The sequence below is a fragment of the Myotis lucifugus genome, unplaced genomic scaffold, assembly GCF_000147115.1.
Source record: "Myotis lucifugus unplaced genomic scaffold, Myoluc2.0 scaffold_44, whole genome shotgun sequence".
NCBI lineage: Eukaryota > Metazoa > Chordata > Mammalia > Chiroptera > Vespertilionidae > Myotis > Myotis lucifugus.
In genome coordinates, this window is record NW_005871092.1 from 7198841 (window position 1) to 7215534 (window position 16694).

The 16694-nt window shown below is 48.4% G+C and overlaps 1 protein-coding gene across 1 annotated transcript in view; it reads left to right on the forward strand.

The window, feature by feature from the left end:
- LOC102436035 (pancreatic lipase-related protein 2-like) overlaps positions 1 to 15954 on the forward strand; it is a 21005-nt gene extending 5051 nt beyond the window's left edge. The window contains exons 4-12 of the mRNA XM_023753336.1: positions 1279 to 1413; positions 2164 to 2275; positions 3175 to 3294; positions 5918 to 6037; positions 9262 to 9380; positions 9826 to 9955; positions 12235 to 12346; positions 13462 to 13629; positions 15823 to 15954. Coding sequence (XP_023609104.1) covers positions 1279 to 1413; positions 2164 to 2275; positions 3175 to 3294; positions 5918 to 6037; positions 9262 to 9380; positions 9826 to 9955; positions 12235 to 12346; positions 13462 to 13629; positions 15823 to 15886 — 1080 coding nt within the window. The 3' untranslated portion in view covers positions 15887 to 15954. The remainder of the gene's footprint in view (positions 1 to 1278; positions 1414 to 2163; positions 2276 to 3174; positions 3295 to 5917; positions 6038 to 9261; positions 9381 to 9825; positions 9956 to 12234; positions 12347 to 13461; positions 13630 to 15822) is intronic.
- The last annotated feature ends 740 nt before the right edge of the window (positions 15955 to 16694 follow it).

The window sequence follows — 16694 nt, forward strand, 5'->3', positions numbered from 1 at the left end:
AATTCTGAAGGATTCTGCGAATGTTTACTTATCATTCCTCTTTTCTCTAACATCCATTTTCTGAGGACTTCCTCTGAGCCTGACACTGTGATCATTATTTCACAGTCTTTGTTCATTTGACCGTCCCCCGTTCCCCCCTAGTAACTTTGTGAGAACAGTAGAGTTATTGTTCCCATTTTATAGATGAGGAAATTAAGACAGGAAAAGTTCAACATTTGCCCAGATTTGAATCCAGAGGTGGGAATGCAAAGCCAGGTCTCCTGTCTATAAAATATCACAACCTTGTGTCTGTAGCTTTAGTCTTTAGGAGGTGCCCAGGGGCATGGCTTTCAGCTTAGTCTGCACTGGGGGAGACCTCGAGCAGCCTCTTCCCAAGGGTGGGCTGCTCCTTTGGCAGTTTGGGCATTCACACTTTCCCCCAAGTCCCAGAAGGACGCCATGTGAATGTGGAGCTGGGAGAGTCAGGGGGACGTGTCCATCCCAATGCCCTGGCCTCCGGGCAACCTCTCCCTGCCTCACTCCCCGGGGTAGTCCAGGCCATCCTCCAATGAACACAGGCTCTGCAGTGGCTCTTTCTGAAAGGTATTTGGTGCCATCACGGGTCCAGTCTGAGCTTGGGCAGCACACGGCAGCCACACCACATAATATAAAAGATGCACATGTGGGGAGAGTTGTAGCTACCTCCATCTACATGTCATCTCGTCTGTTAATACCTTCTAGCTCCCCCCTACGCATTGTTGGGAACATAAGAGCAGCCCTCCCGTGGCTTCAGCACCTAGTACAGTGGCAGCAAACTTAGTACAAGTGGCAGCAAACTTCCTGTAAAGGACTGGGTAGTAAATAGTTTAGCATTTGCAGGTCATATGGTTTCCACTCAACCCTGTTGTTGCTCCAAAGCAGAGGAAGAGAAAATATGTAAACAAAGGGGTGTGGCTGTTCCCAATAAAACTTGATTTATATGAGCAGGTGGATCTGGCCCTCCCATAACAGTGGGCTAAGCCCTGATGTAGTAAGCGATCCTTTTTCTGCCTGGCTGTGTCAATAACCATCTGGGAGACCTTTGGCCAGTACTTACTCCATTCCAGGCCTCAGTGTTCACATCTGTTAAGTGGGGATCAGGTACCGGTTCCTGGTGGAGTGGTGAGGATTAGGACAAGTGGGAGGAATATGAAAACTCTGACACAAATGAGATGCTTGGTGCTGTGAATTCCTGTCTCTGGAGTGTGCGGCCTGTGCCTGTTAATACATTGGATTCTCCCTCTTGTTTTTTCTCCCCAGAGAATGTTTAAGGTGGAGAAGGTGAACTGCATCTGCGTGGACTGGATGGGTGGGTCCAGGACAGGTTACAACCAAGCCGTCCACAACATTCGAGTCGTGGGAGCCGAGACAGCATTCTTAATACAAGGGCTGTCGGTAAATCCTCCTGAGCCCCATCCTGTGGGGAGGCACCCGTGGGGGCAGGCAGACCCTGTGCACCCAGAGGCAGCCTGGGGACTGGTGCACAGGGGCCGGGCCTGGAAGCCTGGACACACAGAGGGGCGTTTCCTAAAATGAGATTGCACCGTTCCCCTCCTGGAGTGTCCTGAAGATCCCTGGTGGAGCCTGGGGCAAAGGAACCACTTTGGGCCTTGGTTTCCCCTTTTGAAATAAGCCATCCTTGGAGGCTGTTCTGGGAATGGTCAGCCCAGAAGATGGGTCTTCTTTCTCAGAAAGGGGAAAGCCCCTTACCGCCTTCTGGAAGGTCTATTCCTGAGCACCCAGAGCTGGGCCCGCTACCCAGGCTCTGCAGGCAGGCCCAGGCCCTGCGGGAGGGGAGGGAGGCCACGGTGGGTGTGGATGGAGCAGGCAGTGCCCAGCCAGGCTTCCCAGGCCGCCTGCAGTGGACACAGAGGCCACTGCTCCACACTGTCACCGCCCTCTTCCCCCCCCTCGCCTCTCACCCCCTTTCACCTCTCAGCCCCACACCCACACACCCCTCGTCCAGCCTGCTCTTCGGAACTGGGGACTCTGGAGACTACCTTGACCCACCCCAGGGTCTGGTCACACTGTCCTAGGTGGTTCCAGGAGCCAGGGCTTTCCTCCCGAGAGCTGTCCCCATCCCCTTCCCCAAGCCAGGGCGTTTCCACCGGGGCCTGGGGTCCCTGATGCGCCATCCTTCCACAGACCAAGATGGGCTACAGCTTGGAGAACGTGCACATCATCGGCCATAGCCTGGGCGCGCATGCGGCTGGCGAGGCGGGCAGGAGGCTGGGGGGCTCCTTAGGCAGGATCACAGGTAAGGGGTGCCGGGTGGGTTGGGGTGAGAGGGGCGGCCTATAGGGCAATGGAAGCCCAGACACAGGCACTTCTCATGGCCAAGGGCGCCCCCACTGGTCGTCCCGGGACACTGATTCTAGGTCCTGCCAGAATTAGATTTTAAAAATAAATTGCCATACATTTTCATGTGAATTACAAAAAATATAGGATTGTAAATAAAAACACGTTTATTAAAAAAGAAAAACATACTAGCACATTCAACTCATGACTTCAGGATTATTATTGCTAGAGTACGACAGATTTTTGAACAGTGAAATGGTTTTTTAATACGAATTCATCAGTTCCACAAATATTAATTGTGGTGGCTGTGCCAGCTACAGGCAGAAAATTAAAGTAGCTGAGACCTGTCACAGGAAGCACATGGTAGATAATAGAATGAATGAATGAATCACTAGGCAAATGAAGGCACACAAGACATAGACACAGACACCGCTGAGTCCCGTGTGTATGTCACTGTGCACACAGTGTGATGGCTGTCTCCTTTGCCCAGGGCTGTGTGCTAGGCATTGGGGAAGGATGGGGGATTCAGAGATTGTGTTTACGGAGACTTTTTCAGATTGCAAAGTTCTTTCTCTTATACCTTTGCGTGGGGTTTTCACAATAGCCCCATGAGGTAGGTTGCTGTTATTCCCACTTTCCAGATTAGGAAACTGAGGCTCAGGGAAGACATGCCTTTGACCTTGAGCAGAACCTGGGCTAGAATATAGGTCACTGAGTCTGTGGGCCATGCTCCTCCCACCCTCTGTTTCTCTTTGAAGATGAGCTGGGCACAGCCGCTGCTTCAGGCAGAAAGCTGCATGGATTTTGTGGGTCCAGGGGTTGGAACCTGGTTAGTCACTGTCCACCTCCCCCTTTCAGGACTGGATCCGGCAGAACCAGGCTTCCAGGACACGCCCGAGGAGGTGAGGCTGGACCCGTCGGACGCCATGTTTGTGGATGTGATTCACACAGACACCTCCCCCACAGTCCCTAACCTAGGTGAGTGCCTCACTCCGCCTCTTGGTGACCAGGGCTGTAACTGGTAAGAGTAGGTCCAGGGGTGGCATTCAACATGGTTAACAACAGTAATAGCTTGGAAGCCAACCAGTCAAAGTGGGTGCCAGCTACAAATCAACAGCCAGCCCAGTGCCAGTGGTATCAGGCTGTGGCCCCAGGCAGGTCACACACACACTGGTGTAGCCTATGGAAGGCTGTTGCTCAGTCCTCAAACCCTGTGACCTTCCCTAGGCTCCACTATCCATTCCTGCACTGGTGGTAGTGGGGCGGGGGTGGGGGGGATTAGGGGGGGTTGAGGGTCCTTAGTCCTGCTGCAGAGGCAGGAGAGGCTCCTCCCACCACTGCTGTGCTCACCAGCCAGAAGCCAGGCTCCCTGCTCCTTAGTGCTGCCTCCCTTGGAGGCGGGAGAGGCTCCTGCACATTCTGCAGCTATGAGCCCTGCTTCTGGCTGAGCATTGGTCCCCCCATGGGAGCGCACTGACCACCAGGGGGCAGCTCCTGCATTGAGTGTATGCCCCCTGGTGGTCCGTGCGCGTAATAGCCATGGTTTTTTTGGCTGTTCATTTGATTCGCATATTAGGGTTTTAATATGTAGGACTAGGGGCCCGGTGCACTAAATTCATGCACGGGGGGGGGGGGTGGGGGGGAAGACAGATCCCTCAGCCCGACCTGCACCCTCTGTCATGTTCCGGGACTCTGGCCACTCTGGGCCTAGGCGCAGGCCTACAGGCTTGGTGCTGCCTGGCTCTCGAGGCCCCATTTTATCAAGAGAACAAAGGCGGTGTTAGTTACAGCCCTCACCGAACCCAGTACAATGCGTGTGTGCGTACAACTGCCTCGTTCATGTGCCTGCTTCACCCTACTGAATTACTAACATCTTGAGGACATAGCTCTGTCTTATCCTGTTTCAACTTCAGTGCCTGGCCTGGTGCCAGGGACCTGGGAGTGTTTTCCGAGTAAGTGAGTGAGTTAGTGAGTGAGTGAATAAATGAATGAGTGAGTAAGTGAATGAGTGAATGAATGAGTGAGTAAATGAATGAGCAAGCGGCTATGGGGCGGGTCCTTCTGCCGCGTCGCCATGGCAGAATACCACCTGCCTACCGGCTGCCTGGCGCCTGCCCCAGCAAGTTCCCACCCTGCCTCTCGGCTGCCTGCCACCTGCCCTGGGAAGTTCCCCCCCTGCTCCCAGCAGCCCGGTGCCCAGCTCCCAGCTGCGTAGTCCCCACCCAGCTCCCGGCGAGCCAGGACCCCAGCCACTCCTTTAGTGAAAGCCAGGGCAGGCAGGAAGCTTGGCTTCCTTCGTTGGTCACTGGGGACAACCCAAGCCTCCAGCTCCATAGCTGCTGCTATCTTTGTCGGGTTAATTTGCATATCACTCCGAATGGCTGGTGATTGTGGCTTGAGCATAGTGGAGGGAGAGCTAATTTGCATGTTTCTCATTTATTATGTAGGATTCATGACCTATACTTGCAAAATGCAATGTTAATGTTTGAATATTTTGCTCACTTCTTTTGTGGAAACTTTGGTTCTAGTTTGTGTTGTTGGAAACAAATTATATTCCTTTATTTAATGCTTCTAAAATAAAATGGGTGAGTTGTTGTTAGTTTAAAGAAATGAAAATTTAAAATAAATAATATTATGTAAAAAGTTAATATTACATAAACTCAATGTTTTTTTCAATATTTTCTTATGTCACCCTTCATGAAACATGCCAACAAAGGTTATGTTTTTATTTGTTTTTTTAAAATATATTTTTATTGATTTCAGAGAGGAAGTGAGAGGGAGATAGAAACATCAAAGATCAGAGAGAATTATTGATCAGCTGCCTCCTGCACGCCCCCCACTGGGGATCGAGCCCACAACCTGGGCATGTGCCCTTGACCGGAATCAAACGTGGAACCCTTCAGTCCGCAGGCCAACGCTCTATCCACTGAGCCAAACTGGCTAGGGTAGGGTATGTTTTTAATAATAGTGATGGTTACCATGGGCTGCATTGAACATTTTGTACATACTTGCTTGTTAATCATGGTAACAACCCTAGAAAGTGGGCATTATTATTACTGTTTCATAGCGGAGGATACTGAGGCTTGAAAAGCTTAAGTAAGTGCTTGAGATCACAGAGTGTGTAAATAGGACACGGATGTGATCACGGGTCTGTGTGCTTAAAAACCCAAAGCGTCCAGCCACTATGCTGGGCTCTCAATACAACAATGAGATCTCAATATAACCTTCTAACATAGAAATCAAAATTTCAGAATGAGTAAAGGAATGGGAATTGCACCAGTCCTGATAGGTGTCTATGATGCATAATGGTATCAGGGGATATCGGTATTGTTCACAGCCTCCCAGGACCGACAGACAGACAGACACACATGCAAATACACATGTAGGCATGCTCCTTGCCTCTGCTCGCTCCTCCTTCCTTGTCTTGCTACGGGCTCATATTGGAGAAGGATCTGCAAAGCCCGGTGGGGTGGCTGTGCTGAGGGGACAGTTCGCCAAGAAGACTCTCATTCTTGTCGGAAGGAGTCGGACACTCTCTGGGGCCATGACCTGGCCTCGGGACCCCTTCCCTCCCTGCTCACCGCCGCTTCCTATGTTTCAGGTTTTGGAATGAGCCAGAAGGTGGGCCATCTGGATTTCTATCCAAATGGAGGAGAGCAAATGCCCGGATGTGCGAAAAGTATCCTTTCTTCCATTGTTGATAAGAATAATTTCTGGGAAGGTAAGTGCATTAGCAAAGCAAGATGACAGTGCTGTTTTGGGGGAGAAGGCAGGATGCATGGCCGGGCCCTGCTAGCACTGAATTTGCCTCCATGTCCGGTTCATTCTGTCCCCAGCCTTGTCACAGCGCCATGAAGGAATTACTCTGCTTATCCCCAGATCACAGCTGAAGAAACTAGGTCCGAACAGTTATCAAACCTGCCCAAGGCCACCTTATATTAAAGTTTAATTTCTGGCTGCCAAGTCCCAACCTCATACCCAATCAAACCTGGGACCCTTAAGTCCGCAGCCTGGGTTGTTCCCCCTCATGAGGATGCTGAGGCCTGAGCTGGACGGGCATGTTGGCAAATACCAGTTCTAGCTGTGCCCACGCCCACCCCAGCTGCTCGCACTGCTTGCTCCTTGAAGGGCGCTCACAAAGGCTTGGAGGGCTTTGACGTTCTTACCCTTTGCTGTGGGCAAGTGCTAGGACGGGAAAGGGACTGAGCTGGTAAAAGGACAGAGTGGGGACACGCTCTGTGGGTTTGGGGAGCGCGTGCATGGAGCGGGTGGAGCCTGGAGGTCTAGGGGGGATGAGGCCTGTGCGTGTCAGTGTCAGAAATTCCAAACCTGTAGAGAATTTTTATGCGTTTATTGGGGCCAAACTGATGACAATTGTTGGGCATCAAAATCTCAATAGACTGAGAACATTCTCTGGAGAATGGCAGTTTAGTGGCTTATTTTAAACATTAGAATAAAAAGAGGAGACATAAGGGTTCCATGAAATCCACGGGTGGTAGATTAGGGAGGGGGGGGAAAGTAAAACGGGAAATCTCTGGAATTGGATAAAAAGTAAAATAGAGGGGCACATTCTTTTACATTGGTGGGAACAGGATAGCTAATGATCAACATGGACAGCACATAGAGGTGGTATTTGGGAAACAAGGACACAGTGAGGGGTTCTGGGATCTGGTGATCTTATAAGGGGGTGCCCTGAGGGATCTGGAAAAGATTACCCTGATATTTAACAGGTGAGTTTCCTTAGATGCAAAAAGAAAACAGTTTCACTTAACGGAAACATTCCTTTTCTCACTGGCTGGATGGCTCAGTTGGTTGGAGCTTGGTCCTGAATACCAAAAAGGTTTTGGGTGTGATTTCTGGTCAGGGAGCATTTGGGGTGAAACTGATTGATGTTTCTCTCTCTCCCTTTCTCTCTCTCTAAAATCAATAAACATATCCTTTGGTGAGTATTAAAAAATATATATATATATTGACCTTTGTCAAGAAAGCTATAGGCCTGGGACAGGACTACCCTCCATGACCAGCTTTTAATTAGGAATTTTTATGTTCAGCTCACCCCACATAGTTACATTCAGCCTCTGAGTTTGTAAGGCCACCATGCAGGCCTCCCCTGAGTTTCTCTGGTTTAGTATGTGGCCCCTTTTTCATCCGCATGAGGTCTGCGTTTACGTGAGAGACAGGCTCAGACCCCTACGATTAGGTGACTTACAGCACCACCTCCATCACCTGTCCTTGTCTGGCCTCTGCTCTTCTCCTGTTGTCTCTCCCTGGAGACCCGGCTTCATCTCCCCCCTGCACATGGAGGATCTGAGTCAGCCATCATTTCATTTTAGTGTTTATTTGTCTCCGCTGGGAGTTTCCCGGGCATCCCAGACACCCCAGTACCCTGCTCAGGGCTGGCCCAGAGCAGGCGCTCAGTATAGCCCACTCCACTGAGCAGAGAGGCCTTCTGTGGCATTGAATATTCCATGTGCTTAATGTGAACGAATAGAGGGATAAAGCAGTAGCCCACATCCACCGTCAGCCAATGGAGACATTGAGCGCTCTGCCCAGCACCAGGTAACTCCCGGGAAGACCCAGCTGAAGGAACACTGAGTCACCATGAGGCTGCATCTCCCAGAAGCCACCAGCAGGGCCCACATAATAGCAAGGAGCCCAGCTTTAATTAAAGAGGCAATTCACAGTGAACAAGCCCACAGGATGTGCTTCTATTCTGTGGGCTCCCAGTCACCCAGGCGCTGGGCTGGAGAACAACTAAATCCACTTGCCCCTCTAGTATGGATCCCAGGGCAGCAATTCTGGATGAAAGAAACAATTAAGGTGGGAACAAGTTGTGTTGTCTGGTGATTAGTGTTGGTGCAGGAGTCCCTGGGCCCTGGGGCAGGCAGAGCTAATCCACCAGCACAAAGAGGACCCCCAGACCTCCCAGAAGTGTCCCCAGGTATGTCTGGGTCACTGTGCATCACGCCATGGGAGGTTTTGTACCAAGGAGCTGGAAAAATGAAAAAACTAAAACAAAACAAGAAAAATAATTTTTTAAAAATATAAGAGGACTTGGGTTTAGAGAAAAGGTGGTAGATAAAATGCAGTGACACAGTGGCCTAGGGCCCAGGGGACCTTGGTCTCCACTGCTTTGACCTCAGGCTTTCCAAGGAAGAGGAATTTCTCAGCCTGGGGCCCTGGGCACAGAAAAGCTGCCTTCCTGGGTCAAGCCCTGCAGGTATGGTCCCTGTATCTCAAACTGGGGCCCTCTGGCCCAGCCCTGCCCAGAGTATCAGGTGGTCGGCCTTCAAAGGGACCGGTTTTAAAGAGGGAATGCACTGCTGTCATGTAAGCATGGAACACTGTCATGTCAAAGTCAAGATGCAGGTTTCTCATGAAAAATCAGAAGACCAAGCAATCTGGGCCTTAACATTCAAAACCAGGGTGATGGTGTAAGATTCTTTTGGAAAGCTATTGCCTCTCTCTCTTCCTCTCTCTCTCTTCCCCCTGCCTCTCTCTCTGTCTCTGTCTCTCCTTTCTGTATATATTTTTCTCACTCTCCCCAAGGCCCCCAGTCCTCATCCTTCACTTCTGTCAGATGCTTGACCCCTGGAGGATTGGACACACGTCCTTGTTAGAACTCGTCCCTCCCCAGCACGTGTACACCTCCAAGCAGGCCCTGCTCAGCACAGGGGCATGTGGGGGACAGAGGAAAGCGACCAGAGCCAAACCCCATGACTAAAGAAGCCCCCAGGTACCACCTCTATGTGCTGTAAATGTTGATCATTACCTATTTGCCCAAAAGTATGTCAAAGTCCATGAGAACTTGCAATTGTGACCCAGGCATTCGGGAATGCTGACACCCCCCTATGAAACAAGGAAGTGACTCCTTATTCAGATCAGAACTTTCAAGCTTCAAAAGTGACAGTCTCCTGTGAGCTCCTGTGGCTTTTGCTTCCTCAGGAACCCGAGACTTTGTAGCCTGCAATCACCTGAGAAGCTACAAGTACTACTCCAGCAGCATCCTCTACCCTAACGGCTTCCTGGGCTACCCGTGTGCCTCCTACGAGGAGTTTCAGGAGGTAGGACTCCCCAGGGGCCTGGGGAGGGTGGGGTGGCTCTGTGGTTGTTGGTTTTGTCCCTGTGGCTTGGAACAGGGCAGAGATGTAACTCCACGACTAGTAAGAGGACGTGCTGGTAACACTGAGACTCGCAGAGCCTTCTTCCTCCGGGTACCGGGGTGGGCTGGCAGCGCATGGCCCAGACCTGACCCGGCTGGGCCTTCCCTAGATCCCCAACTTTTCATTCTGAAAAATTCTCAAAGGATGCCTGGATGGCTTGGGGGAGATGAATGCATTAATGAATGGAGGGAGGGTAGATGGACAGATGAATAGAAAGATGATTAGATGGATGAGTGGATGATTGAAGGAGGGAGGGATGGATGGATGGGAAGATGAATTGATCAATTGAGTGAGTGAATGAGTGAAAGGCCTACCACTCACAGACAAATTTTTGTTTTTCCTCTAGAATGGCTGTTTTCCTTGTCCAGTCACAGGATGCCCCAAAATGGGGCACTATGCTGACCAATTTCAGAGGAACACCAGCGCCGTGGGACAAACGTTTTTCCTGAACACAGGAGAGACTGGTAACTTTACTAGTAAGTTTCCATTGTACCCATTTAGAAGCTGCAAATGATTTTAAAAGGTATATCAACCATCTTAGTTAGGACCCTTCGTAGCAATGGATAGAAACTCAACACCAGCCAGCTTAAATGATAATGGAAGGATGGTAGAATGGCATTTGTCTTGCCTCTCACGTTCACCCCTTTAACCAATAATCCTGACCAGTGGAGTAGGTCGACCGTGAATGGCCCAGGCTGGTCACATGTCCACCCAACCCTGTGGCAGGAAGGACGGATCCATGAACAGAAGAAGGGAAGATCGGGCAAAGGCACCCCGTGATTACCCACCAAGCTAGTCCCCCTGTTTACACACACCTGAGCATGCTGTGTTTTTGGTGTTATTTTCCCCAGCTTTCACTTAAAAAGAAGATAGTAAAAGCAACAAGTTTTGCTTAATATAATTAATATTACATGATGGCTGAACAGAAGAGCATGTATTTTCAAAGGGAGTTTACATTGAAAAACATTAATGCAGCACTTCACAGAACACTGTTTACACACAGTATTTCATGTAATACGACACCTAGCATACACAATAACAGTTAGGGGTATCTAGAAAGTCTTACATGCATATTCCTTTAAATCGGAATGAACCTTAGGAAAATGCTTGCATGTTTGTGGGAGGAGGTACTCAAGGATGTTCACCTCAGCATTAATTTTAATACAAAAAGAACGTTGGGAGAAAAATAAATATGCACCACTTGTTAAACAACCAAATCCTGTATGTAACCATTCAAGGAAGGATCTAGAAAACCTCTAGGGCATGTTAAGTAAAAAGGCAAATAGCAAACCATCATGTACTATATCCTCTTCCAGTCAGGGTCTCTGCAGAAGACAGAGCTCATTCAAGTGCTTCAAATGAGGAGACCTCACTGGAGGGCCCGTTTTTGGAGGAGTGGACAGGGTTGAAAGAACAAACGAGGGATGCTGAGGCGCCCAGAATCTAGTGGCTGCGGGGCTCCAGCAATGGAGTGAAGCCAGCTACTGCCAGAACCTGGTACTAGAGCAAGGAGGCTGCAGGGGAGAAAGCACCTCCATCTCCCTCCTCCTGCCGCTGGCCTCCCTTGCAAGCCTCTGATGGGCTGAACCCAAGGGAAAGCCAGTGGCAAGGACCCCTGGGGAGGCCAACCTTATGGAGCACAGGATAGGACAGGGAAGGACGGTGAGTCATTCTGGCGTTTGGATGGATGGAAAGAATAGAGAAGAGCAGTGCATACTCTTTACAGAAGGGGAAAAAGCCTATGTATTTTTAGGGATTTCAAAGAGGAAGGGAGAGAGAGGAAAATATAGAAACATCAATGATGAGAGAATCATTGATCAGCACACCCCTACTAGGGATCGAGCCTGAAACTCGGGCTTGTGCCATGACCAGGAATCAAACTATGACCTCCTGATTCATGGGTCAACACTGACCCATTGAGCCATACCATACAGGCAAAGCCTAACTTTTTATACAGTCATTTGTGTGTGTGTGTAAATGCTAATAGAAAGATCTAGGTCAGGGTATCCCAACCTCAGCTCTACTGGAATCCGGGACTGGATCACTTGTTATTGGGGGGCTGTCCTGTGCATTGCAGTATGTTTAGCAACTCCATGGCCTCTACTAGCGAGATGCCAGGAGCCCTGCACCCACCCACCCCATTCCCTGGGTGGGACAATCAAGAACATCTCCCGACAATGCCAATTGTCCCCGGGCAGCACATCACCCCGTGGGGCTTGGTTAAGTCTACAACCAAACTGGGAAGACCCTGAGATGGAGGGCAGGTGGACAGAGCACTGAGAAAGGGTTTATTCATTTTTAAAAATTGTCTGTGTTGTTTTTCCACTGAGAATATGTCCATGGCATGGGAAAATAACAAAAATAAAAACAAAGAAGGCAACAGTAAGTGATTTATCCAAATGTGGGAGCCCAGACATCTCCCTCTCCCAGTGGTCTTTCTGGTACAGTTAGTGGTGGGCACCTGGGTACACGGGTATAGTAACCAGCCACCCTCCATCCATCAGAACACATACCTGGCTGGGTTGGGAAGAGATTATGCTGAGCTGCAATATTTACTTCCCCCTGAGTCCCTCACCCCACCTACCATCAAAATTCCTGGGACCCCAACTGAATTGAAGGAAACCATTCGTTATATTTGCCCCTACCTCCCACTCATGGGGAATTCAGAGCTTGGAACAAGAATGCTCCCATGGGTCATTTTTTCTTTTTCAACAAGATGAGTTCATTGAACTGATAGTATCTTTTCTTTGCACAGGTTGGAGATACAGGGTAGCAGTCACACTGGCTGGAAAAAAGGAAATGAGTGGGTCCTTCGGGATTGCTTTATATGGAAGCAATGGAAACTCAGAGCAATACGAAATTTTCAAGTAAGTCTGATAGTAAAGCGAAATGACCATACTTTCCCTAGTAGATTATTAATACAAGATTGAGTGTAAACTTCTACATACATCTAGCCATACAGAACCTTTGAATCCTAGAATGTCAGAGCCAGAAGGAAGTCTCTTAGCATCTAATTGAATCACCCCATAGGAGAAGAGGGAGGACCAGGGAGGAAGCACTCGCAATTTTAAAGGCTGACTCCTTCTGGATGGCCAATCACTGCTTCCTTCCTGCTGAAGTTGTGGGATTGCTGTTGTTGTTCTTTTAATTTTTTAAAATTTTATTTCAGAGAAAGGGGGAGGCAAAGAGAGAATCATCAATGATGAGAGAGAATCATTGATCAGCTGTTTCTGCACACCCCCTACTGGGGATGGAACCCACAACCTGGGCATGTGCCCTGACCAGGAATTGAACTGTGACCTCCTGGTTCATGAGTCCACACTCTACCACTGAGCCACACCAGCCAGGCCCTGCTTAAGTTTTATGAATATCATGTTCTCCTTAGACAAGGCACATTTATATGGCAACTCCTTCCCATCCCACACACACACTCCATCCCCCACTCAGAGTGTGTTCCAGGTGAAGCCTGAAGCTAGCTTCCTATTGCTATGGTAGACTCAGCTTCTAGCTCTTGTGGGTATATGAGGAGCTTGGTAAAAATGTGTTGGATAACTGTGCTATAAAATTAGATTCTGTTTTTGCACTAGGTTTGCATAATAATTTTCATGTTAAGTAAAAGTTCTTTGACTACTTGTTATGCTACATATGAGATGCCCACAGATGACCCCGGCTGAAGCACATGCATCTTTAAAGAAAGATAAGGAGTCCTGTGGTGAAATTAAAGAGTCAATATGCCGCCCCAAGTAGTTGACTTCCCTCTAGGTACTAATCAAGACAGTGGACATCTAGAGTCCAGTATTATTCTAAAGGTGTGTTCTTCACAGATACATTTGTGTTTTAGCGGCCCTGGATGTGCATGGAGGCAGTCAAGGGAACTGCAGAAAGCCAACAGCAACAGCCAGTGTTTAGAGTAACAACAAGTTGCTGTCACCCTAGTATGCATCTATCCAGCTGATAGAACACTTTATGTCTATGTTTGCAGAGGATCCCTCAAACCAGATGAAAAACATGTGCATGACATTGATGTGGACATAAATGTTGGAAAAATCCAGAATGTTACGTTCCTCTGGAAAAAACGTTGGCTAAATATCTTCCGGTACAAACTGGGGGCTTCGAATATCACAGTGCAAAGTGGAGAAAATGGGACTGAGTGAGTATCTTTTATTGCACCTAAGTCTTGTTTCTCTATTTCCTTATCAATCTATCTCTGCAAACATACATGCATACATTCCATCACCCACCCATCCACCTACATATCCTTCTACCCACCCATTCCTTCATCCCTTTCTCTCCATCCACTTAACCACTTACCTATCCACTTATCCATGCAGCCATTCATCTACCCAACTATTCCTCTCAACTCTGCATCTTTCCATCTGTTCATCTAATTTACCTGGAAAAATCAATCATCATTTTCCTTAAGCCAAATTCAACTTGGCTGGGGTAAGACATAAATTGTAAGGCATGGGTTCAAGAAACAGTCCAATAGAGACTCTGTTTTATCTCAGACAAGAAGGAAAGCACCCGGGCAGTAGCTGTAGGAAATCTTGGGTTTATTTCCATTGGGTGCATTTTTTCATACAAATTGTTTTGTTTGGAGACTGTGGCCTGAGACGCATACAGACTGTGTGAGGATCTAGCTCACAGTGGCAAGCTCTTCTCTTGCTGAGAGGATGGAATCTTACTTGGTGAGAGTAGCTAGAGAACCTAACAGTGTTTACCATATGGCAAGAAAAAAGGCTACCTTAAAAGAGGATGATACAAAACAACAGATGTCAGCGTCTGAAGGAAACTCGATCACCTCTCAACTGCTCTCATGTTAAGGTGAGAAGAGTGGGGTTTGCAGAGTCACACAATGTGTCTAAGGCCACTCAGGAAAGCTAGAGGGTAGAGTTTTTGCAAACTATTTTGAAAAATACATATGAAGACCTTGCTCAGCTGCATGACTTAGCTGTGCTGACAGTACATGGTCATAGGCCCGATTCCTGGGCTTGGTGCTGGAAGAGTCAGAGGTCACTGGAGCTGTGTCTGTACTTTGTTTATTCAAGAGCAGAGCTTGAGCCTGAGGTACGACCAGGACTTGGACCCCAGTCCTCTGACCTCTAATCCAGCCAAATTCTGCAGCTGAGCCTTGAGGGAGGCTCATCTTTAGCAAAGACGCCCACAGGAAAAGGAGGAGGCCAGGTGTCCTGCATCTCATGGCTGGGTTGTTGCCCCAACTGGGCGGGCTTCACCCTCTTCAGGAGTGACATCCCTCCATGGTCTTTCCCCCCCAACATCTCTATGGAGATATAATTTTCATAGCCTGTGTTCAGCCATTTAAAGTATATACTTCAGTGATTTTCCGTATATGTGCAGAGTTGTGGAATCATTTCTAAAGTCAATTTTGGATCATTTCATCACCCTTCCCAAAAAAACCCACACCTATCAGCCATCATCCCATAACGTCTCACCCCTTTTCTTCAGCCCTGGGCAACCTGATTTCTATTTGGATAGATGTTCCTATTCTGGACATTTCATATAAATGGAGTCATACAATATATATGGTCCTTTGTGACTGGCTTTTTTCACGTAGCATAACATGTTCAAGGTTCATCCATGTTGTAACGTGTATCAGTACTTTACTCCTTTTTACTGCCAAATAATATTCTCTTATATGGATATACCACCTTTTATTTATCCATTTAGAAGTTGATGGACATCAGGCATGTTACCACGTTGGGGCTATTATGAATAATGCTGCTGTGAACATTTATGTACAAGTTTTTGAGTGGACATATATTTTCATTTCTCTTGGGTATACACCTAGGAGCGGAATTGCTAGGTTATGTGGTAACTACTATGTTTAACCTTTAGAACAATGGTTCTCAACCTTAGCTGCACACTAGAATCACCTGGGAATCTTTTTAAAATCCTGATTTCTGGGCCTCATCTGCTTTAGAAGAACTGCCAGACTGTTTCCCAAAGTGGCTGCCACATTTTCCATTCCCAGAAGCAATGTATGAAGGACCCCCAGGTTCTGAACTCTAGGGAAAGTCCCCTCTTGGCTGGTGGGGGCACCTGAGTGCCTAAATTCATTGCCAGGCCCACCCAAATCCACAGGTTTTGAAAATCTGTGGTTGACACAGCTGATTCACTTTCAGCTTGTTAAAAGGCCACAGGAGGAGAGCGTGTTCTTTAAGGGGTTTTGCTTAGTAAGAACCACGTGGACTGTGGATGGTGTAGCCCAACCTTTCAGTCAGAAAGGTCTGAACTCCAGGGTTTGGCTAAATGCTGTTTACTCACCTGAGGGGACATTTCCACAAGCTGCCAAGCCTCACGCTGAACATGTTCTCCTCCGCAGGTATCATTTTTGCAGTGATGAAACCGATAAAGGAAACCAGTTACAGACCCTTCTTCCTTGTTGAAAATGTGGTGCTCTGGCCCTAACCGGTTTGGCTCAGTGGAAAGTGTATCGGCCTGCAGACTGAAGGGTTCCAGGTTCAATTCCGGTCAAGGGCATGTAACTTGGTTGTGGGCACATCCCCAGTAGCAGGAGGCAGCTGATCAATGTTTCTGACTCTCTATCCCTCTCCCTTCCACTCTGCAAAAAATAAATAAAGTATATTTAAAGAAAAAAATGTGGTGCTCTCTTGTATCTTTGTGATAATGAATGTTTAATGCCCTCGGGTTGACATTGAGATGTGAGTTTGCCATCCTCCAGGTTCTGGGGTCACGTTTTGGAAATGATTTTTCAGACTTGAGCCCAGGCCCCGGCCAGTGTTCTCAGTGGTTAGAGCACCAAAGGGTCTCTGGTTTGATTCCTGGTTAAGGGCACATACAAGGGTAGCGGGTTCCATCCCTGACCCCGGTTGGGGTGCTTATGGGAGGCAACCACTCAATGGGTCTCTCTCATGTGGATGTTTTTTTCTCTCTCTTTCCTTCCCTCTCTCCCTTCCACTCTCTCTACAAATCAATGGAAAAAATGTCCTCGGATGAGGATTAACAACAACCACAAAATGGTGGAGCCAAGTTGGAACCTCCCAACCGTGGTCCTTTGCCACCATCTTTCTCTGAGCACCTGTGTGGCCTGTTCTAATGTAGACCATGCAGTTCTGTCCTGTTTGACAAGCTCATCATTACTTCCATGTGTTGCCTGCCCAGCTTTTAACATCCTAGGGGGAGGGAGCTGACCCCATTGAAGGGCAGCCTTGGTGGCATGCATACCTCTGAGCC